At 47.0% G+C, this 24,951-nt stretch overlaps 1 protein-coding gene across 1 annotated transcript in view; it reads right to left on the reverse strand.

Moving 5' to 3' along the window:
- Xylt1 (xylosyltransferase 1) overlaps positions 1 to 24,951 on the reverse strand; it is a 299,655-nt gene that overhangs the window by 36,324 nt on the left and 238,380 nt on the right. Inside the window, exon 6 of the mRNA XM_045130371.1 lies at positions 13,524 to 13,604. Within this exon, the coding sequence (XP_044986306.1) occupies positions 13,524 to 13,604 (81 nt within the window). The remainder of the gene's footprint in view (positions 1 to 13,523; positions 13,605 to 24,951) is intronic.

Genomic DNA, 24,951 nt, shown 5'->3' on the forward strand with positions numbered 1-24,951 from the left:
CGAGGCTCGGTTCCCCAGGTCCCATGTTAGCCAGATGCACAAGGGGGCGCATGCGTCTGGAGTTCGTTTGCAGAGGCTGGAAGCCCTGGCGTGCCCATTCTCTCTCTCTCCCTCTATCTGTCTTTCTCTCTGTGTCTGTCGCTCTCAAATAAATAAATAAAAAATTTTAAAAAAAAAACCACCTACAGGTGATACAACTTGCAGAATTTTCCTTCCGTGCACTAGCTTTTAAATTCCATATTCTATTATATGAAATAATAGCATCTTCTTGTAATTTTAATGTGATGTTGCAGACCATAATAATCATGTGCAATATTTATGGAGTAGTCATCTCCAACTAAAATATTCATGAAACTGGGAGATTGGTTTATGTATATTTACTGCAATTCCAAACTGGATAAGCTGCAGGTACACGCTTGGGTTAATGATAAGTAAACAGAGACAGCAGTTCTACAGGTCTCAGAAAAGCTTACGGGGTCTCAGGTGCTGCTGAGGACTTCACTTTGGCTCAGAAGGAGGTGGCCGAGGCCTAGAGTCTGGGTCTCCATGAGGGGGAGAGGAATAAGATGTTCCGCCCAAGATTCATTTTGTTATTCTAAACTTCTCTGTCCCACACACTCACTTTAAAAGTGAAGTCGAAAGGCAAGACAAGTCTAAATATACAGCTTCACGTCTCTTCATAGGCTCTGGCTCTCCATCCAACACAGTAACTCAGTAACTCTCCCATGAAGGTCAAGCACTGATTTGCAACAATGGACCCGATGCATAGAAGACCACCAATGATGGAGGTTCTCCTCCCCTCACAGCTTTATATCTTGTTGTCACGGTTACCTGGGGACATTTGGGGTAACAGGTGGTGCCAGGGCAACAGAGACATTGGGCAGAGCTTGTTAGTCATCCTGACTCTGTATTTAAGATGAGCCCCATGACCCAAATCCCCCAACCTCCCTAATCAAAGTGTGATGGGTGCTGCTCCAAGAGCCTTACTGTACACCCAAGCAGTGATGACATAATGATGACATCCTCACCTCTAGCATCCTGGGCCCGCCTCTTACGCTTTCCTTTGCACCTTCCATTTTCTACCGTAATATCAAAGGTGTCCATTTAGTTTGTTATCCATCTCTGCTCACCAGACATAAGCTCTAAAATAGCAGGTTGGTTTATTTTTTTATTTATTTATTTATTTATTTTTAATTCTGGCTCATTGTGGTAGCCCTAGAAAAGTACCCGACATAGAGCAGATTCTGAGTAAGTAGTTACTGAATGCAGGCATGCATGCATGAATAGAGGAATGAAGGGGAGGGTTACAGCCACCGTCGCTAGTCAATCAGGTGGTCACGGAATTTAGGTGGGGTGGTTTATATTGATTGTCAACTTGACTGACTAGAATCACCAGAGAGGAACCATGTAAATTAGATTACCCTCTGCTCATGCCTGTGAGGGGCTGACTTGGTTAGAAGTACCAACCAAAGGGATGAAGTTCTGAGCCATATAAAAAAGGCTGTAGCTGGCTGGGCCCAGCATCCTCTCTTTCCTCACTATGGGATGAATGTGACTGGCTGTGTCAAGCTACGGCCACCATGCCTTCCCATCATGCTGGACTGCAACCTTGAACTGCAAGCTGAACTAAACCCATCTTCTTTTTATCTCAAGGTACAGTCTTGCTATAGCCCAGGCTGACATGGAATTCACTATGTATTCTCAGGCTGGCTTCTTAACTCACAGCAATCTTCCCATCTCAGCCTCCTGAGTGGATTGTTCGGATTAAAGAAGAGAGAGACATGGCTGGAGAGGTGGCTTAGCAGTTAAGCGCTTGCCTGTGAAGCCTAAGGACCCCGGTTCGAGGCTCGGTTCCCCATTGTCCCACATTAGCCAGATGCACAAGGGGGCGCACGCGTCTGGAGTTCGTTTGCAGAGGCTGGAAGCCCTGGCGCACCCATTCTCTCTCTCTCTCCCTCTGTCTGTCTTTCTCTCTGTGTCTGTCACTCTCAAATAAATAAATAAAAAATGTTTAAAAATAAAAAAAAGAAGAGAGAGACAGAGAGAGAAGCGGTGGGGAGGGAGGGAGGAAATGAATGGGAGGGCCTGGGTCTCTAGCCACTACAAAAGAACTCCAAACTCATGTGCTACTTTGTGCATCTGGCTTTACATTGGGAACTGGGGAATTGAACCCACATCATTAGGCTTTGCAGGCAAGCACTTTAGATGCTGAGTCATCTATGCAGCTCCCCCAAGTCCTTCAAAACTGATTTTGTCAGCTATATTTTGTCTAGCCCTGCCAAAGACATTTCAGCTATGCACAGCGGGGCATGCCTGTTGTGCCAACACTTAGAAGGCTAAAGCAGGAGGATTTCCACGTGTTCAAGGGCAGCCCGGGCTACATAATGATTATCAAACCAGCCAGAGTTGTGTAGTTAAGACCCTGTCTCAAACAGACTAAACTACACAAGAAAGGAGAAAATTTTAAGTAATTTCCTCAACGTCACAGTGCTAAGAGCCTTGAACTTGAACCTATATATGGCTAAATCCAATGCAAAAAAAAAAACTTAACCTCTCTTCCATTCACCGGGGTACCTTCAAAGTAACAGAAATGAAGAGTCAGAGAACTAATACTTCAAAGAGACAATGCTCAGAGACAGATGAGAGGCCCACGGGCTTCAGAAAAGGTTCTCTAAAGCACTCCTGAGGATTTGTCTCCAGAATAAACTACCCGAGGTAAACCACGGGGTTGTTTGCATTGTTTTACCTCCTGGGACCTGAGGAATGGGTGCTCCCCCTTCTGAGATGTCTTCCTGTGAATACAATATGCGGCGATGCTTCAGCTAAGTAGAGCTCCACTGGGTCCCTAAAGCCAAATCTAACAGCTGAGAATGAAGCCACTGCACGCAGAGGGTGCTCATTATGTCAGAGGTCCCCATTGTCCCTAGCGGGAGAAGAAGCCAGCAGAGAAAGCCTCTGTTGCGTCACTTGGAAATGAAGGGCTTCTCAACTTTGCTGTTTCCCTGGCTACTCGAGAGGTATGGCCACCAAGTATGGAATGATTGCAGAACTGTCTTGTTCCATTATTACTTGTAAAAGGAAAGATTTTGCCACTTAGGAGTTTCACAGTGTGTCTTAAGGAAGATGGAATCTTAGCGATTTGCTAATAATTTTTCTGTAGGTGGGAAAAAAAATACTGAGACCTCTGGGGTGGATAAATACCACACTAGAAGTCACAGAGCCTGAAAACAATACCTCCCATCCTTCTGTTTTCCTGTCCACCAATCTATAGCTGAACCAAGATGACTTATTTAGCACAAATACATGCTAAGCATCTAGTTAAAGATACAGGCATAGTGGCCAGAGGGGTGGCGTGGTGGTTAAGGTGCTTGTCTGCGAAGCCTAAGGAGCCAGGTTAGATTCCCTAGCACGCACATAAGCCAGATGCACAAGGTGGCACTTGTATCTGGAGCTCATTTGCAGTGGCTTGAGGTCCTGGCATGCCCATTCTCTCTTTCTCTCTTGCCTCTCTGCCTCTTTCTCTCTCTCTCTCTCTCAACTAAAATTTTTTTTTTAAAAAGATATAGTCATGGGACAGAGCATGCCAACCCATACTCTGAAATCAGCCAGTCACAAGAACATGCTCCCACATGAAAGTCATGTGATGCAGGAGCAGACTGCAAGCCAGACTCCTCAGCACTATCTCAGGTGGAAACCAGCCATCAGAACAATGCCCACCTCACAGGGTTAGTGTGAAGGATCAAGTGACGGTGGATGAGGGCGGGCTTCAAGTAGGGCTCAGCAAAGTCAGCACTCCCGTCCATATCCAAGATGCATCAAGATAAGCATTTTCAATTTCTATCTCTCTTATGGGATTTGGCCTGCAGGTACGTAGGGCACCTGCAAGGTTAAACAGAAATCCTCTACGTGCTGAAAAGTGACCATACTTCAGGACTAAGGGAAGAGCACAAGGACCCCACAGAAGCCCATCTCCTATAACTTTAAGCAAGCAATGCCAGTGGTTGTAAGAGTGCGTGCTGGCATGTGCCATGACTGTCCTTCTAATTCTGTTCAAGCCCTGTGATCACAAGGCCCTCCTGTCTTCTCAAGTCAGGAGCTGGCAGAGGTTTGGTTCACTGGCTCCAAGCTGGGCTGCCTCAAGATCTCTACTGGCCACTCCTCTCAGTCACTGGTCCCTTCATTAGAAGGAAGTTGCGTCAGGCTTTTAGCAGATCTAGAGAACATCGAGACCCTTGTCTCTGTGCGGAGAACAGGATTACGCACAGGATGGACATCACCCTTACTTTTCTCTCACTTCTAGGTGCAAAGAAGAATATAAATAATAACAGCTACTCTTTTCTAAGCATATACCACATTCTAGGCTGTTTCATGTACTCAGTGTATGTTCTCCCATTTTTTTTTTCACTATAACCCCATGAGGGTTCATTTTGCAAAGACAAGACAGAGACAGACAGACAGACAGACACACACACACACAGAATGAGAGAGAGAGAGAGAGAGAGAGAGAGAGAGAGAGAGAGAGAGAGAGAGAGAGAAATGCAATAAGTAATAATCCAAAGACCATATGGCTGAAGAGTGGCAAATATAGGATCCAAATCAAACTTTAACAGTCTCTGGATTCCACACTGTAAGTCCCAAGGTCATAAGAGCCTTCTGTCTAATAAATAAGCAGAGAAACACAAACCTCAGATACTCTTCGTAAGTGTCGTCCAGGCTCCTGTGAATAACCCTAATTAAATTCAGTGGGCCCGGGTTTTTGTTTTTTTTTTTTTTTTTTTTTTTTTGATCCGTCTCCAGGCTCTATCTGGGGTGAATGTTTGTGTCTCTTCAGGAATGGTAACACCACCCATGCAATGGGGACCACGTCATTGACAATGGCCAAAGTTAGATGATGCAAGGGACCTTCAGGGAAAACCCAGCTTCACCACAGTCACTTTGTGGTGGACCAATCACAGGGCAGACAGGTTGTAATCTGGCAGAAAGGTCAATACATGGGACCAAAGCGATGCCTTGGATAGGGTTCATGTGTGTCCAGCAGAGGCTCGTGTGTAAGAGACTGGGTCTCCAGAGTGGCTCCTTAAGAAGTGGGGAAATGGGGCTGGAGAGATGGCATGGCTTAGTGGTTAAGTGCTTGCCTGTGCAGCCTAAGGACCCCAGTTCGAGGCTCGATTCCCCAGGACCCACGTTAGCCAGATGCACAAGGGGGCGCACACATCTGGAGTTCATTTGCAGTGGCTGGAGGCCCTAGTGAGCCCATTCTCTCTTTCTCCCTCCCTCCCTCTCTCTCTCTCTTTCTCTCTCTCTCTCTCTCTCTCTCTCTCTCTCTCTGTCAGCCTCATTCTCTCTCTGTCTGCCCCTCTCAAATAAAATAAATAAAAAACAGAAAAAATAAAGAAGTGGGGAAATGAGCAAGAGTGCTGCTTTCTTGGTGAACCTGGTACCAGCACAAGGGTAAAGGAGATAGACGCAGAGAACACTCAACTCCTACCAAACCAGAGATCCAGAGACACAGAGGCTCCCAAGACCTCATCACTGAAGTAGACCTAAAATAAACCCAACATGGCTCAGGGATATTCACAGAAGAGGGGCTGGAAAGATTGTCAGAGCCACAAGTTGGGACGTTATGCACAGAGACATTGTCTCTTCCCTATAACTGATGGCTACCCCCACAATGCATGACCCACATTCCCCAACGAGGAGGGTCCCTGTGGAGGGGGGAGGACAGGGAGGAGGCTAAGGATGGCACCAACATGGCTGTATACACATTGGGTACATAATTTAAAAAATCACTAAAAAAGGAGTAAGTGGGGGTTGGAGGGATGGCTTAACGGTTAAGGCATCTGCCTGCAAAGCCAAAGGACCCAGGTTCAATTCCCCAGGACCCACGTTAGCCAGATGCACAAGGGAGCGCACGTGTCTGGAGTTCGTTTGCAGTGGCTGGAGGCCCTGCTATGCCCATTCTCTCTCTCTCTCCCTCTTTCTCTCTTAAATAAATAAATACTATTAACAAAAAAGAAGTGGGACTGAGTGGGCCCTTGGAAGGGGGCGTGGCCTCAACAAGGACTCTGGCCTGCTCTCCAGTGGCGGCTCTGACGTGGGCCTGAGGTTGCTCCCAGCCCTGCGGCTCTGCTTGCACTCACTCGCTGAGGTCAATAAGCCTCTTTTTTTTTTTTTTTTTTTTTTTTTTTTCCATGAGCAGCTTGACTTCCATCTTTTATTATGGCAGCAGAAATGGTCAACTCCCCTGGATCCAGAGGGAGAACCCATAGTGACTCTCTCTGGAAGGAGTTCAGTTCAGTGGTCATCAGATTCCAGCTGCCTGTGGCAGACATTTCCCACATATGTATCCGCTAAGTTGTTGCTTTGTCCCTCTAGCCTCAGTGGCACCATCTAGAAAATGGGCGTGAGATGCTTCCTGTGGAGGTCATGCCTAGAAGTCTTGTCTGCGATACGCTGAGACTTTCATGCGCAGCAGCTACCACACGGCATGGGAAAACTGACTAGCTCTGAATTTCCTTTTCTTCATTTTCTTCCCTCTGAATAGTAACCAGAGTTTTGAATACCAGTGTCAGAAAGTGCCTGGGCTTAGAGGTACACCTTCTTCACAGAGCTTGGGGCCCCAAATATGCTTGTTCTTCCAAGAAACTAAAGATTGATTATGGGCCTTGTAAGTTTTCACTGTTTATGTATTTTTAAAGCAGTGTTTATGACCTTTTGTTCCAGTTATCAAACTAATACATGTTCTCCATAGAAGACTTGGAAAGTAAAAAAAAAACAAAAAAAATCACACTCTGTGTCTCAGATGTGACAGTGGGAACCTCTATTCTTTTCTAGTCTATTGTTTACGTTCTATGCATGATTTCTCAAAGAAAGGAAAGGTACAGGGTTTATTCCTGACACCCACTGAGGCCAAGGGAGGGCGTGTGCGCAGATGCAAAGCTCTACATGACACGGCTGTCATAACCACATTAACGTGTCCATAGGAAGGGACATAAATGTGCTAGTTGGGTGTGTGGAAAGTAAAAGAAATATAATCTACTTTAACTGTTGTAGATGACAATTAGTCATGTGATCATATCCTTATACAGTTATGCATCTTCCAGGGAGAGAGCCCGTCTCTGGAGAAGCAAGTTGGTACCAGAGAACCTCCTGACAGCAGATCTACCTGGAGGAGGCTCTCTGTGGACTTGCCAACTTTAGGATAAACAGTTGTCATTCTGATACCTGGATAGGCTCAATGTTACTGCCAAGAAGCTGAATCCAGGCAGGAGAAAATGCCAGTCTGAGCCAGGAATGGAGACCCTCCACGTTTTCTACCCGCCAGCCCATGTGCCACAGGGACTGCTCAGTGAGCTTTTCTCAGAGTTGGAGTCACATGTATGTCAGTTCCATGATTCTTCATCCTCAGCACCAGTTTCCTGCACAAGGCTAAGTGTTCTAAGGGCTCCACTCACTCATTTGATTCTTTGTTTTTGCACTGCAGAAGATGGTATCCAGTCTTAGCCCAGGCTGGCCTTGAACTCGTGATCTTCCCTCCTCGGCCTTCCAAGTATCTGGAGTTATCTATAGGCCTGTGTTACCATGCCTGCCTGTCACCCAGTTAAATCTCGCAAAACTCTTCAAGGTTGGTATTATTATCTTCATTCCAACTTTACATACAAGAAAACAAATGCACAGAAAATGAGTGTAAAAAGCTTTGAAATGTCTGGCATGCACAGGGAGTGCTTAGAGCTGGTGGATGAGCACTGATATTGAGGCTTCAAAGCCTGGGTGTGTAAACATAAAACTTACAACGTCTGGGTCAGGTAGGCTAGTCATGCAAAATTTCATTGCTATATTTCCAAATCATCATCTAACTTTCATGGCACGTCTACTTGCAAATGATGGGAAATAATTTTGCATACCACACATCACTCATAGATCACAAGTAGTCATGGAACAATGATGAGTCTAGGAAGTAGGGAAACAGTTTTAATCACCCGTACAAAAAAGATTGTTTCAAGTTAGTAGGATCTGGATCTTTCTTTTTAAATTTTTTTATTTATGTTTAGTCTTTTTTTGCTTTAGGTATGTATGAGTGTTGTTTGCATGCATGTGCAGGCATGTTCACCTGTTCTTGTGTTTTGTGTGATGTGTGCACATGTGTGTAGACATGTTTATGGAGGCCAGAGGCCAACCTCATGTTGTCTTGGGTATACGACCCACCTCTTTTTATAATGGGATCTTTCGTTGGCCTAGGGCTCACTGATTTGGCTAGACTAGCTAGCCAGTGAGCTCCAGAGATCGGCCTGCCACTGCCTTTCCAGCACTTGGATTATAACCATGTGTTAGAAGGCACAGCATTTGTGTGTGGGGTGCGGGGGATGGAACTCAAGTTCTCGTGATTTTTACATTTTTAGAAATTTATTTTTATATTTATTTGAGAGCAACAGAGAAAGAGGCAGAGAGAGAGAGAGAGAGGTGGGGGGGAAAGAAAATGGGCATGCCAGGGCCTCCAGCCATTGCAAACAAACTCCAGACACATGCATCCCCTTGTGCATCTGGCTTACGTGGGTCCTGGGTAATCGAGCCTTGAACCGAGGTTCCCAGGCTTCACAGGCAAGCGCTTAACCACTAAGCCATGTCTCCAGCCCAAGTTCTCATGTTTTGGAAGCAAGCATTTCACTCATGTAGCCATCTCTCTAGCCCCGGTTCTGATCCATCACCTGGACATGCCAAAAACCTAACGCTGTAGGGCCTGCCAAACAGCAGTCACCGTCCAAAAGGTGACTGAGAAGCACAGGCCTTAAAGTCACATAGAACAAGGCTGAATCCAGACTCTGCCATTCTGAAGCCATAAGAACTTGAATCAATTAAAACTGATTCTGCAAAACCCAGTTGTCAACTTTCCTCCAGTGTTAATATCACTTGTCAGATGAGGTTGGAGTGAGATAATGTACTCAAAACAAGCAGTCCAGGGCCTTCCTGTGGTCAGCGATCATCTCTCCATTCTTCCAGTACCATCCATGTCACCCGCATGATCAAGCAAAGACAGAGCCTGTCAAGCCCGGTGCTGAAGTCCCATGGCCGGACCGTGGCGGGATTGGTGTGTGGGTCCCAGCGGTTCTGCTTCTCACCATTTACACCTGCCTGCATCCCCAGCCCTGGATCCCAGAGACGTGGGCCTGAGGTGTCACATGAAGCAGGCAGGAAAGTTACAGAAGAAACCCTATTTTGCCAAAGGAGAGTGACCTTTCCTTTTCACCTCCCTGTAGGAGAGACTCCCACACACTGAGACTCTAAAACACTTTTCTGGGCTGGAGGGATGGCTTAGCGGTTAAGGCATTTGCCTGCAGAGCCGAAGGTTCAATTCCCCAGGACCCACGTTAGCCAGACGCACAAGGGGGAGCACGCGACTGGAGTTTGTTTGCAGTGGCTGGAGGCCCTGGCAAGCCCATTCTCTGTCTGTCTGTCTCTGGCTCCCTTTCTCTTTCTCTCTGTCTCTCTCTCCCTTTCTTTCTCTGTCAAATAAATAAATAAATGAAAACTACTTAAAAAAAAAAACACTTTTCTGATCAGATGGCAGGAGCTCCTGGGGACCCTTCTGGAGCCTCCATTATGCAGGCCCAGAGCATGCTTCTAGACACCTGCCCTGGTTAGCTGCTCAAGTTACCTGGGAAAATGATAACTGGCTATATGTCATTCAATCTACCGGGTGACTATTTTGGAGGAAAGCAAGGAGAAACGGTGAATACAACACTCCCCTTCATCAAATTACAGGAACAGTCAGAACCAATTTGGCAGCTATTAAAATACAAGTTTGCCTTTAAACCATCTCTTCACAGCAGAAGCCGAAAGTCCAAATTGGCTGCCAAAGGCTGGAGATGTGGATAGAAGGTCAACATTGCTCTTAGACAACATGCAGACATAAACAGAGGTGCCTGGGGCCATTTTGCATCCCACGGTTTATTTTTGACTCTCCCCACAGTTCTGTTTCCCAGGCTCATGGTGGCGTCTGTCACCTGCTCTTATAAGGGCTGGTCCAGAAGCCAGGTACTGCGAACATTAACTCACTCAGCTCCTTTGTTTTGGAGAGGAAGGAAAATGAAGGCCAGAGTCGCCCAACACACAAGCAAGAAGCAGGACATCAAGAGTGACTTCCCCATGTGGTTTTTAATTAATTAATTAATTAATTTGACAGAGAAAGAGGGAGGGAGAAAGAGAGAAAGAATGGGCACACCAGAGCCTCCAGCCATTGCGAACGAACTCCAGACACATGCGCCCCCTTGTGCATCTGGCTAATGTGGGTCCTGGAAAATCGAACCAGGGTCCTTTGGCTTTGCAGGCAAACTCCTTAACTGCTAAGCCATCTCTCCAGCAGACCCCCCCCCCCACCCCATGTGGTTTTGAACAGGGAATTTGGCCTCTGGAGAAGTACTGAGCCGCCAGGCTACAGCCCAGCCCAGCCCTGGTTGTGTGACTTCATTGTCACACATGTCTCTGTAAAATCAAGTGAGTTGTGGAGCTGCCAGTAGTTACCTCCTACAGCCTGACACTATGGAAACAAAGAATTTGGCTTGGTCCTGCCATTTGAGCTGCATCACCCATCCATACCAGAAGTCTACATGACCGTTCTAGTTACCTGAGCCACTAATTCTATTCATCTGGAAACTAGTTCGAACTGATGGATGTCAGTTCTCACCCAGAGAATCCCTTCTAGCATATAACCAGCGAGGGAAGCAGAGCTAAGATGCACAGTCTGGGGAGAAGCGACTTGAGACAGGCTGTGGGTGGTCTTGTCCATGCAACATGCAGGGACTTGGCTGAAGTGAGAAGAACGTGGCAGGTGATGGCACGTTGGCTCATTATACTAATAGTTTTGCTGTGTATGCCTTGGGCTCTGGGGCTTGAAATGTAGATGCAACAGTGTCTTATGTTGTCCTGTGCTGGCTGGGTTGCACCTGTCTACCACAGGGGCACATCAGCTATCCAAGAGAGAGGTCTGGCCCATCCTCCCGTGAGCAACATCGGCAATGATGTCATTCCTGACATCATTATCATCATCAGAGGCAGAATCTCATTTAATACTCGAAGCAACCCACAAATGTAGGTCGAAACTGATATTCCCGCCAAAAGTCAAGTTACATCAGATACACAACACAGTCTAGCACACAGTAGATCAGTGCTCTGATGCAGGAGCTCAGAACTCAAACATCATGATTTTACTCTGTGCTATACCAAGCTCCTAGTGAAGTTCCTGGAAGACAGTACACAGAAAATAAATCCAATTAGGCCCAAACCATACTTCAAGGGTGCAAGTGACTCAAGCACACACTGCAAACTTAGAATGGCTTACACATGATGAAATTTTGCATACCCAGATCATGTAGCACAGGCCACATGGAGGGAGAGAAGTGTGTGTGTGTGTGAGTGTGTGTGTATGTATGCATGCACATGCATTTGGAAGCCACGGGTCAATGTTAAGTGTCTTCCTCAGTTGCTCTTCATCTTATTTTTGGAGACAGGTGCCCCACTGAGCTGGAAATGGAGTTCACTATTTCAGTTAGACTGACCCAAAGCCCCTCAGGTTCTCCTCTGCCTCCTCAGTGCTTGGTGCCAAGATCACAGGGACACCCCGGCATACTTGGTTTTAGTTTATGCTCTGGGGACCTAAACTCAGGTCCTTGTTTGTGTAGCAAGCACTTTACTCACGGAGACATCTCCCATCCCCAACTTCATTTCCGATGACTGAACCACTCAATAGCACTGTGCACAGCACTAAGTGACCTATGACTTGGTAGACAGAAAGACCAGGGTTCAAATTTCCCCATTTAATTAGCTGTGTGATCTTAGCTTAAAAAAAATGTCTCTCAAAGATTCTCTTTCCCTTCCTAGAGAGGAGGATATTGATTTTTATCATTGCACTGGATTAAGACTGGATCTTTTACCAAATGCACTGAGAGACCAGCACAATAATGGGAACTTAGTAGGAAGATGACCCACAGTGGCCATGACCTGTGTTTGTCCAGCCTGCCTCTGCGCAACCTTGGTAGCCTGAATGAGCTGCACTCACCTATGCAAATTCAGAGAGGGCTTTCAAATTTGAGAGTTCCTTTTAATACACTGAAGCTAGGCTGCGAACCACAGAGGCTCAATCTACCGAGCCAGCTGAATGACAACACAGGGAAATCTGGGGAGCAGGCTACAGTCACACAGATTCTGGGGTGACTTCTTTTTTTTTACTTTTTTCTATTTATGTGGGACAGACAGATTGGGTGTGCCAAGGCATCCCAGCACTGTAAATGAACTCCAGATGCATGGGCTACTTCGTGCATCTGGCTTTATGCAGGTACTGGGAAATCGAACCCAGGACTGCAAGGCTTTGTAAGCAAGCGCCTTTAACTGCTGCACCATCTCTCTAATCCCTGAGATGACTTCCTGACAAGCTAGATATGGAGCTCAGCTTAACAGTCTTCAGGGATAACGAGGTAAGCATGCCATTTCCACTAGCATGGCAGACATGGTCGAAACAGAGACTATAAAATGAAATGCCGATGGGGGCCGGGTGGGGGAGGGAGACGGGAGGCCTGCAGGGGCTTGAGGAAGATGGGCTTTGCCTGTGAAGTGGGTACTGCCAGCTATGAGAACATAGAGAGACAAGTGCTGGGAGTTCACATGTCTCAAGAGCTGACCTGGGTCTTCATGGGAAATGTCGCTGACGAGACACCTGATCTAAAACACTAGGAAACACTCCAAGGGACAATGGAGCAGGTCAACAAGTTTTCAGATGATCCTCTTGAACTGCCCGCTGGCATGCTCTGTTCAAAGCCATGCCCCGACCTTTCCTACAGGGGGCGCTCCAGACTGTAGCACACCTGGCCATCATCCACTAGGGAGAGCTGCTTTATTTATTTAATTAATTAATTTATTTCTGACGATGCTTATTTTAAGCAAGAGAGGTGTAATGACTCCAGAATGGGGGTTCTGGGTGCCTTCAGTCTTTGCCAACATCTTAGTTGACAACGGAAGGCAACGAGGAAGACATGAGTTTGGGCGTAGGACACCTGGATTCAATCCCATGCTAGAGCTAAAAGGAGTCTTTTCTACTGGAAATTCAGTGTTTTGAGAGTCAGGATTTTTTTTGTTCAGTTAAATCAGTGCTGGCACACAGCTGACATGTGGTTAAAAGTTACGGATGACTGAATGAATGATTGAATGATCAGGGACTATCACTTAGCTGGTGGGCCTCAATCTTCCTACCATTAAAATGGGAATTAACCAGAACAACTCCACTCAAAGGGTTACTGCGGTGAATCATAAAATTCCTCAGAATAAAAAAAACCAAAAAGGCATAAAGGATGGAAAGTCTTTGAGAAATGTTTCCCTTCCCTACATCCTTGGGACGAGGGGTTGCTCCAGGTCCTACAAGGAAAGCACCAAAGCGCACCCATGCAGCCCTCTGCTTTCCTCACGCTGCCTCAAACAAACCTGGAGGAAGGCCCAGCTGCCTGCTCAGGTTCCCCACTTCTGCTCTGCCCTATTACCTTGCGTTGTCCCGGCCATGCGACTTTAAGAAATTCATATCTCGGTATCGCGAAAGGAATGCCACCAGCTGGTCATTTGTCCTGTGGAAACAAGCAGAGGGGTGAGGGTCAGGGTCCGCCAGGGAACAGGAGACTTTACATCTGGGCTCCCTTCCTGTTTTCACGTGCCGAGTCATCTCCCTGGGCTCACCTTTTCAGGTCACACCAGTCTGCTAATTTATCCTCCTAGGGGGTTCCCATCCCTGGGCCAGCCCACACTGCAGAAACACAGACTGACTGCAGGTCTGTCTCCAATATGCTCCTCGGTGCTGGGAGCTCTTTGAAACAACTGTAGCATCTTACATGTTTTTGTATCTCCCATGTCCAGCATAGGGCTTGGATAACAGTAAGTCACCAGTATGCAGCCCGATATGAAACTCAGACTAACCTCAGGGCTTTTGCACTTCCTTGGTCTGGGATATTTTTTCCTAAATCTTCCCATCACTGGCTTGCTCTTGCCATCTGGGACTTTCAAATGTCACCTCTTCTGAAAGGCCTTTTCTAATCACTGTGCTTCAAAAGCACCTGCCTCGTCTCTCCATCTCGGTCACATCACAGTCTCCTGCATGGACTTCAGTTGCTTATCTCACATGGAAGCTCCACAGGAAGAAGCTGGTCAGATCTGCCCATCCCTGTGGGCACACAGTAGGAGCTACACTCGTGTTTGATGAATGAGTGAGTGAGTGAATGAATGAGCGAATGAATGAGTGAGTGAAAAATGTGAAATTGAACTGACTTTTAACTGCATGGAGCAGCGAATGAATGAATGAATACAAGTCCTCCATAACCAGTGGATTGAGAGAGCTTTAAAAATATACAAAATGCCATACAAACAGATGACATCGTTCCCGGTCTTGTTATCCCAAATTTACAGCCATCAATCTCTGTGCGCGCAGTGCCGTCACAGCCAATCAGCCTGTGCATACAACTGTGACAGTATCTTAAAAGGCCGTCACACGGGTCTCCATCTGTCAGAGACACAGTCACCTCTTCTGCTGAATAAACCCACGCAGGTAAAGGCGCCTAGGTGACAGCTCCTTCATCGTGGCACTGCTCCGCTCAGGGAGTTGTCTTTAGGAGGAAGGGGTTAACGGCTTTTCTAGACGGGGAGAAACCCTGACAGCAGAAGGTGAGAAGGACAGCATCTTCCGGCGTGTAATGGAGGCTGGCTTTGTTTTTGCATGTGTGTGGGTGCATGTGTGTGGGTGCATGTGGATGGGAAGCTCTAGGTCGGTGTTGGGTATCTTCCTCTATCAGTCTACACCTTAGTTTTTTTTTTTTTTTTTAATACATTTTACTTGTATTTATTCATTTACTTTACAGAGAAGGAGGAGGAGAGAGAGAGAGAATGGGCGCACCAGGGCCTCCAGCCAGTGCAAGCGAACTCCAGACACATGTGACCCCTTGTGCAGCTGGCTAACGTGGGACCTGGGGAATTGAACCTGGGTCCCTTGGCTTTGTAGGCAAACACCTTAACCGTTAAGCCATTCCTCCAGGCCTACACCTTACTTCAAAAAATTTTGTTTATTTTTATTTATTTATTTGAGAGCGACAGACAGAAAAAGAGGCGCCAGGGCCTCCAGCCACTACAAACTCCAGATGCATGCACCCCCTTGTACATCTAGCTTACATGGGTCCTGGGGAATTGAGCCTCGAACCGAGGTCCTTAGGCCTCATAGGCAAGTGCTTAACTGCTAAGCCATCCCTCCAGCCCCCACCTTACTCTTTTGAGATAGGTCTCTCACTGATCCCAGAGGCTTGCCGTTTCGGCTAGTCTAGCTAGCCACTCCGTTTCCATGTCTCAGTTGCTATCACCCCATTGCCACTCTGTGCTACAGACATCCTCCATTCTATGCTTCTTCTGTGTAAAATGATAAGCACGTGCCACATTGTACGTGGGTGCTGAAGACCTGTACTCAGGTCCTGATGCTTGTTTAGCGAACACTTTACCAACCAAGTCATCTCCGCAGACACCAGAGGCTGGACTTTTTGTTTTTGCATGTACAGGTATATGTGATGCATGTGGCTGAGCATGCATGAATGTGCCCATGGGGAGGCCAAAGGATGACAGCGGGGCTCTTCCTTGGTCACTCTCCTGTTGATTTTCTATGATGGGGTCTCTCACTTGAGTCCAGAGCCCAGTGCTTCAGCTAGTCTCACAAGCCAGCTTGCCCCAAATGCTTCCGGTCTCTGCCTCCTATGCACTGGGATTACAGTTGGCCGCTGAGCCCACCTGGTGTTTAAGTGGGCGCCGGGATCTAGACTGCAGTCCTCACGCTCCTGTGGCAAGCACTCTGCCCACTGAATCACCTCCCAGGTTCTGAGGCTGCAAGTTTGGAAGCCAGGTGGTGCTTTTGAGGTCAACACCCGGGCTGCAGATGCAGAACAGTCAGGAAGATGCTAGAACCATCCCTAAGTCTGCTGTGGCTAAGGATAAGTCCCTCAGCTTCTCTGAAGGCATTTCCTCCTGGCCGTTCAGATTTAAATAGGCACGTGCGCTGGGTAAACACCTGGGTAATTTGAAGGGCACAGAGTTGGTCCACAATGAACACACACTGGCCTGCTCTTTCTGGCTCCCAGCTGGCCAGGCTGCATGCTCCCGGCCCTCAGCCCTCCTCCACATCCCTGCAGCTGTCCCAATTCCCAGCCCTTGCTCACTGGCTGAATGACACATGTTGACCAATTCTGGCAGGTGAGGAGTGGCGCTCAACAGTTATAAGATACCACGGTGAAAGTGAATACCCCAGCCCGTCGCTGAAACAAGCACCAATCCTAAATCAGCTGTGCTCCAGTGGCAGTGAGGTCAAATCCATCACGCACTGTCAGGAAGCCATGTCCTACAGAGGTATGAAGAGGCGAGTCCTGGAAGGGACACGAAAGGCCAGCTGCACACATCTGCACAAGGATGCCTCGCCTCCCTCGCAACCATGATAGCCCAGTTCCACCTTATGCCCAGTGGTCTGCAGAAAAAGGGGGCCTTTAAGGACTGCTGAGGAAAGTGGAAGTGAAATCAGCTTATGAGAGAAATGCAAGCTGCGTCCCCTGCCAGCCATCAAGAGGGCAGCTTACTCTCCACCTCAGCCGCTCCAACCCTCAGCACTCTCTGCTACAGTTCATTATTGTCTTCCTGATGAATACGGAACAAGTTAACCTCTGAATGGGTCTCCCAGTGCCAGGAATAATAAACAGGGGGCCTCTAGGGCTCCCTCAGTGGGAAGATTGAAGGGGCCAGGGCCAGGGCTCCTCTGGGGGGGACCCTCTGGGAAGTCTCAGGTCCCCCAGGGTCAGCCGCCCTGCCTTGGCTCCATTTGGCAACCCCAGACAGCATCTTTCAGGGCTGGGAGTTGGGGCTATTTTCACATTTCCCGCTTCACCGAGTCTCCATCTGACAGGGATGAATGGGTGTTTAGTGAATTTACTTAGCGATGCTTCCACATGAAATCGTCTCAAAAGATGACATCTTGGGGGAGGGAGGCTGGTCAGGGTGGAGGCTCTGGTTTCCAAGCCTGAAGCGGGTGCATAAAGCCCCCTTTCAAAGCAGAGCACCCCACGCTTGTGCTTGGCCAGCAAGCTTGCTGATTGGATGGTGGGGTTGGGTGGTGGGCCACTGCCTCTTCTCTCTGGCTGGGGGCCTCTGGGAGCCCTGGCTCACCCTCTGTGTAAAATGCCTGCTCGGAATTCTGGTCTCTCCATCCATGCTCCAAAAGGAGATGGTATTCAGCTGGGGAGGGAAGATCCCTATTGTTCCTTCCAGACGCCTGTCGATAATTGCCCACATAATATTTAGTTCTCTCCAGATAATAAGCAGCTTGTGATAATGTTGACATTTTACCCTGCTCTCATCTTGCTTGCTTGCCTGTGTGTGTGTGTGTGTATGTGTGTGTGTGTGTGTGTGTGTATGCGTGCGCACGCACGCACGCATGCACGTACGCACGCACGCACGCACGCATACACACACGCACGCATACACACACACACACACACACACACACACACACACACACACACACACCTTCCTTGGCCTTATTTTTTGGCAGAGTGGCTCCCATACTCTCATGTCTCAACCTTGTGACCTGCCCCTTCTCCAGTGACAACTTTTGCTGACACGATGACAATGCCAATGTCCATACCAGCTTTTCTGTCTCTTGTTGGGTGCTGGTGACCATCGCTGTGACCAATAAAGTCATGGAAACCCTTGCTTAAATACATTAACATAGAAACATCTAAATACACTTATTGGTGACTATGTGGGAATCGCGGCTGTGCGTGAATAACCTCCGTCATGAGAAAAGCTCTCAGACCACATGGGCCATGTCCCAGGTTTTGTAGCAGACTCCTGCTACATTTTACTAGACTCGATCTTCACAAAGATGCTATGAGGTGAGAGTTTCTTTCCCAGTTTACAGTCTGGGAGGGTGTAACTTAGAGAAGTTAGCTCACCAAGGAAAAATGTAGAACCAGGCTTGGGCTCTGGTTCCCCATATGTCTCATGCTCCTCATGAAGAGACTACTTGTGCAAATAACAGGGAATAAACAAGGGATGGGGAGAGAAAGAATGAATCGCATCCCGGATATAGAAGGAAACTTATAGGAACATGAAGGTGTCCCTACAAACCAACAGTTATTAGAAATGCTGCTGCATCCCTTCCCAAGACCCACTGAGATAAATCTGATTTGTTAAGATTCTTGATAAGTGTGCCTTTTACAGTTTAAAAACCTTTGTTCTGGATCAAGCATGACTATGGGTGGCAAGCTTTTTCGTTTCATCTTCACCTGCCCTCCACCAGCCCTTCTGGGAAGCCCACACTTGCGCTAAGGATCTTTCACTCCCATAAGGCATTAGCCCCAGGTGTGGGAGTATTAAATTCCTTCTTGAACACGACACAGAAAGCAATGTAAGTACATTGGCATGAAGACATATCTAGGATGAAGCCCACAGCTCTGAAGTCCCCTCAACACCCAGGAGGTCAGGGTCCTGCAGGAAAAATGCCAAGGCCCACAGAGGCACACTAAGCAAGGCTAGCAGGGTGTGACAGGTAATGACAGCGTGAAGTATGCTCATCCTCAGCTAGAAAGGAACCCACACAGGATGAGCTGCATTTCTCTGGTTCCTCCTGTCCGTCACTGTTAAGATCGTGAACCCCTTTTCCAAGCCAGGAGGCTAAGGTGGACCTCCAGGGACACCTGCAACCTCAGGGGGAGGCTGACAGTTGGAAGCCAAGGTGATACACAAATAGGGTGTTTGTAGATGTTGGGGTTCATGTCTTCAAACTGTTGGCACTGCTAAGAGTGTGAGAATCACATGGGTCATTGGATTGCACTTTCCTAGGTCACAGTAGACTGGCCACTACAGGGTAGAAATGTGCTCCAAGGTGGAGGATGCGCAATTGTGGAACAGGGTAAACTGAGAATGGAAGCAATGGAGGCACCTTTAATCTGAGTTCTGCAGGCATGGTGTGGCCCCAGCTTCTTGCTCTCGTCATCTTCATAGTTATTTAATATGTATGGTTAGGGGTGTTATGTATGTGTGTTGCTGTGCACAGAACCTAGGGCCTCATGCATGCTGGGAAAGAGCTACATCTTCAGTCATTTGGATATTAGTGGCTGGAAAGATGGTCAACAGTTAAGGGTACTTGCTTGAAAAGCCTGAGGGCCTGGATTCAATTTCCCAGTAACCACATAAAGTCATATGCACAAAGTGGTGCATGTATCTGGAGTTCATTTGCATTGGCAAGAGAACCTGATGTGTCCATTCTCTCTCTCTCTCTCTTTCTAAATATATAATATATATATATAATATATAATATATATATATATATAATAGTTTAAAAATAATAATTTCAATATCACTTTGTCTTCATCCTAAACAACAGTGTTCACAGTATCTCATGTGCACTTACTTTTCCAACTTTTTATTGGGACAGAACAACATATAACATGAGTAAATTCACATTACTGTTACAACCACCTTCACCATCCACTTCCAGAACCTTTTTTTGGTCTTGAAAAATGGAAACTCTTTACCCACTAGACAGTGCTTCTGCATTCTCCCCTTTCTCAGCCCCTGGCGACTACAATTCCGTTGTGCTCTAGGACATTAACAATCCTAGATATTTCACAGAAATGCAACTCTTCAGCATTTATCTTTGTGTGTGTGACGCATTTCATTAAGCATGAGATCCCCAAGGTTCATTTGCTCTGTAGCATGTGTTAGGATTTCTTGCCTTTCTGAGGTTGAATAATATTCTAGTCTGACATGTATTCTTTATTCCTGTTACATGTAGAAACAATAGTGATCATTACTCTATATGCATCTTAAATTAACTAGGCAATCAGGGTGTTTACAAAGGACTCAACTAACCTGCTCTGCTCAGGACTAAAGGAGTCCCCAGGATATGAATTTTAGTTTTAAGATTGGATAGTCTTTGGAAAATCATAAGTTCTGGCCTCAGGCACAGTGTCCCAATGAAGAATGTGTACCCACATGAGAATTAGCACACTTCTCAGAAGTAAAAAAAAAAAAAAACAAAACAAAAAAAACCCTCATTTTCCCACGAGCAACAGTCCAAGTATACAGACAGCCATGGTGGTGGAATGCTAATAGTTTACGTTTTTAATGTTGTCCTCATAGAAGCGTGGACTGCAGGAAGACACAGGGCTGAACACCAGCAATGAAAGCAATGACATGACAGCTCCGCAAACTCAGTGCCTACTCTGCAGTGCCAGACATGCTCCTGAGCACTTCACATCTGTGAACCATGACCAGTCATTGAGGAAGGTGTGATTATATTTATATCCATCTTAAATTACATAAATGAACAAGAATACTCATGTATCTTTGTATCACATCTACCATTCACCTAAGTAGACTGTCTTTCATGGTTCACAGAATCCTATGGATGGGAACAGGGCTCCTCTGGGGTTGGACTCTGAGGCTGTATCCACTCCCTCTCCCTCAAGAGGGGTCCTCTAGTGATGGACATTTAGGTGGTCTCCACTTCCTCTCTCATGTGCTGCTCCAATGCACAGCCTTGCATATTTCTTTGCACACCCGAGTGGGAAAGATTTCTGCATGATTAAACGTCTGCATGCGGAGTCATTCACTCAAAGGTCATTCTTCAGAATGACCCATTTGCTTTCAGAAAGACAGACTACTTGGAATGAGGCTTCCCTGAGAGTGGAAGCGTAGCAGGGACTTTCACAGCCAGGGCTCCTATTGCACACCAACCCTAAGTGGCTGGCTGCCAGGGCTGGGGCAGCAAGGAAAAAAATAAAAACCTGCAAAGGTCAATGTGTCAAAGAGGCTAGTGGGCACCTGACCGTGAGGGTGGACTTCGTGGGTAGGCCGGCCAGTTCTGGGAAATGCCACTGCCTTTGCTGAAGTATCAACAACCAGCGGCTCTCCTGGAGGACACAGAACTATCAATGACTTTGTAGAGGAGGGGTGGGGTGGGGGTAGAACCATCCTCCATACCCAGGGCAGGTGCTCCGGCTGGTACCCATCTTTCTTGTAACATCTCAGGGACTTTCCATCTGGCCGGATGGGTGTCACCTTAGACAGTGTCTCTCAGGTGTCTGGCGGTAGTCAGTGGAAAATCAGGCACCGGCTCTAGATTCCTTTCTCCAAGACCTGACATGTCACAGGCACATACACACTGGCATGCTTAGTACATGCCCAAGTGGACCGCTGTCACGCAGCTCAGCTCTGTCCAAGGGCCAGGCTCAGTTCTAGCTTGTTGGAAGGACGGGCAGACACCCCCGAGAACAAGAGGCACCTCCCCTTACTTCAGTGTGCAGTCAGTTAGACTGCAGGCCCTCTTCTAGGAATGCTTCTGCTTACGTCTTTGCCTAAGGGAACGGGGGAGATTTGGGGCACTGGACCCACCAGAGTCAAGTGGCTCATGAGAACATGCGTAATAATGACAGGAGCAAGGCACTCTCCCTCTGCTTCTGGAGCAAGTGCTAAGTGCTCAGCTGGTGGAGCCGAACCTCAACTGCTGCCCTGCGTAGCAGCGCTGGCTGTGTGTGGACGAGGCAGAACTGGGAAAGCTGCCGTGACTGGCCAATGTGAGGATGAATGAATGAGGAACGTGTGGGCCTCAGCAGCCAGGAGCAAGCCTGAGTGCTTTTCAATCCCACGTTCCTCCTGGTGGGCAAGTGTTATCAATGAGGACCACTGTGTGTGTGTGTACGTGAGTGCATGCCTGCGTGCGCGTGTGCATGTGTGCGTGTGTATACATGTTTGTGGACACTAGATGACAACCTCAGGTATAGTTCCTCAGGCATTGTTCACTTTTTTATTTTTTTAAGATAGGTATTCTCTCTGGCCTGGAACTTGCTAATTAGGCTTCACTGACTGGACAGTGAACCCCAGGGATCATACTGACTCTGCCTCCTAGCATGGAGATTACAAATTCATGATACCACACCTGTTTTTTATTCCCCCACATCACAGTTACTGTAGATCAAACTCAGCTCTACATGCTAGCGAGACCCTTTACTGACTGAGCCATCTCCCCAGCCTATGGGTGTTTCCCAAGAAACAGACAGGATACACATACTGAAAACAGCATCCAACTTCTGAAGCCTTTCGTGTCCTTTCAAGGGCACTGTTACTGGACAAGTCACATGACAGAAGTCCACAGAGATATCATCTGTGACTTTCTGCTGGACTCACTTAAATTCTAAGTGTCTTGTCTGTGTTCCTTCCCTGGTAGTCCAGAGTGGATTTGGACATGGCTTGAGGTGGGAGGAGGCAGAGGCCCTGCTTCAGCTCTTTGGTCAGTGTTCTGGGTGACTTATGCACAGACAGTAAAGACAGGTTCTGGCCCACTGAGAAGCTCAGGAAGTCCAGGACTCCAGCATAGCAGTCAAGAAAGGTCAAGGTCAATGCTGTCTGAAGAAGAAGTAAGAGTCAAAGAATAGGAAATAAAGCATTCTAACGGAGATAGAGTCAAAACTTGTAGAGTTGACTATTTTTGCTAAGACCCAGGGGGAAGTGCGGACGGAGAGTGCCATTTGTTCCTGGACGCCACAGACACAAATCACCATGGACATCGGGAAAAGTGAACTGGCCGGAACAGAGCCCGGCCTCCACACTGGGATCTAATCCACCTTCAGGGGACATTGGCAAGATCTTTCTATTTTTCTTTTTAAACAGATGTCATTAATTTGCAGCTGCGGGAGGCAGTGATGCCAGGGCCTCTTGCCTCTGTGCACAGGAACACTAGATGCTTGCACCACATTTTGTGTCTGACTCATGTGGTCAGCTTGGGGATTGCCCAGGTCCCACAGGATCATTCTAAAGCAGGAATTTGATCATGACATCTCTTCGACTTACTGGCCTCAAGAGGGTTCCCATCACTACCATAAAGTGCCCTCACAAGACACAGGGCTGAACACCAGCAATGAAAGCAATGACATGACAGCTCCGCAAACTCAGTGCCTACTCTGCAGTGCCAGACATGCTCCTGAGCACTTCACATCTGTGAACCACGACCAGTCATTGAGGAAGGTGTGATTATATTTATATCCATCTTAAATTACATAAATGAACAAGAATACTCATGTATCTTTGTATCACATCTACCATTCACCTAAGTAGACTGTCTTTCATGGTTCACAGAATCCTATGGATGGGAACAGGGCTCCTCTGGGGTTGGACTCTGAGGCTGTATCCACTCCCTCTCCCTCAAGAGGGGTCCTCACTTTGCACACGACCTGACACTGCCTACTTTGTTTTTGAAACTACTTGACGTTTTTTCAAGGCTCTGCCCTGTTTTACAACTCCAATACTTTGTGAGTACCATTTTTTTTTCTCAAGCTCAGTGCCACACATCCAGGACAACAGAGGGTGATGGCCAGGGTCCCCGTGCTAGGGTTACACACAGTCCAATGGGGAGGGGGGAGTGAGCTACCAGGTGAGGTGAAGCACCAAGTCCCAGGAAACACAGGCCAAACAAACTTGAGACACTGTGGCGACAGTCCCTCCCTCCACACAGGCAGGCAGCAAGCAGATTGGGGACCACCTGGATAATAAAACCCATTCACTTTTAATTGGATTTATCTTTGTGTTACTGATGAAAATGATGCAGCAGTAAACTGTGTTCACTGCATTTGAAGAGACCTGAGAATCACTTTGTGAAGCCCTCATGCTTTCCCGGCGCCGTGGTGAGACGCACATTTTTCATTTTAAACATGCAGGAGCCATGCGAAGAGACCATTTATCTGATGGTTCATGAACAGAAACTCTTAACGCTCCTGCCCTTCCTCAAGATGACTATAAGGAAAAGGTGGCTGACAGGAATCAGCACCAAACACCAAGCTGGGACCTGGAAGGCCAGAAGCATGAGTGAAGTTAAGCTGCTGCCTGGTAATGGTAGCATGACTATAACCCTGGAGTCAAGGAAGCTCAGGCAGGAGGTCACAGAAATTTTGAGGCCAGCCTGGGCTAGACAGTGAAGTCCTGTCTCCAACTAAGTAAAAGCATGAAACTATCATTTATCCTGTTGTGTGTGTGTGAGAGACACACATGCACAGTTGTGTATATGAAATCGATCTAGTTATATTTTAATTTTCTGCAGACCGATTGATTGCCCTCACATGTTATGCAACATCTCAAACATATTCTACATTCCAATAGACAACTGAGTACAGCCAGTAATTGGATTTGGAAGGGAAGTCCACTTCAGATCACATCAAAAGACTGAATCTTACAAGTAACTGTGATGTCCACAGAAAATTCTGCTACCATGAATGTTGTTTCCAGAGAGCTGTTTGTCGAATGTTCTCTCTGGTTTTTGTCACTTTCTTGTGAATTGAGTGAATAAGCTCATTGAGTCCCAGCTGTCTCATCTGCCAAGTGGGAATAACACGGGTGTCTGAATTGTCTGGGTGGTAGGTATGGCGTACATGGTGCCTGGCGCTAGAAGGAAATTCTATTTTCTTTCATAGACCAGCAGGATAAAAGGGGTGCCATCTCTTGCTAGTCTTCTCTGAATGACACTTTTCTAGCACGAATATAAATTATGTATGACCAGGCCCCTTGACTGAGAACAATGACTTTTCCTGTCCATCTATGTCTCCATAGTGTACATCACAGGCCATGGGCATGAGTCACTTCATCAATCTATGCCAGTTTCTTTCTCTTTAGCCCCATGCCAATCTAGAGAGGTCCACAGAAATTCTACACACATGCTCATCATTCCATAATGTGATCCTTCTGTTTACATCTCTGGATGTGGAAATACCTTTCCTCATAGTGATTAACTTTAGCTTGATTTTGAAAAAAAAAAAATCAATGTTCCCATATTAGTTCAACTAACATGGGCTAGAGTATGAATGATCTCAACTACATTGAGCTGTACTGATAAGCTCGACTTTCTACCAG

This window comes from Jaculus jaculus, chromosome 11 (assembly GCF_020740685.1).
Source record: "Jaculus jaculus isolate mJacJac1 chromosome 11, mJacJac1.mat.Y.cur, whole genome shotgun sequence".
NCBI classification, from domain to species: domain Eukaryota; kingdom Metazoa; phylum Chordata; class Mammalia; order Rodentia; family Dipodidae; genus Jaculus; species Jaculus jaculus.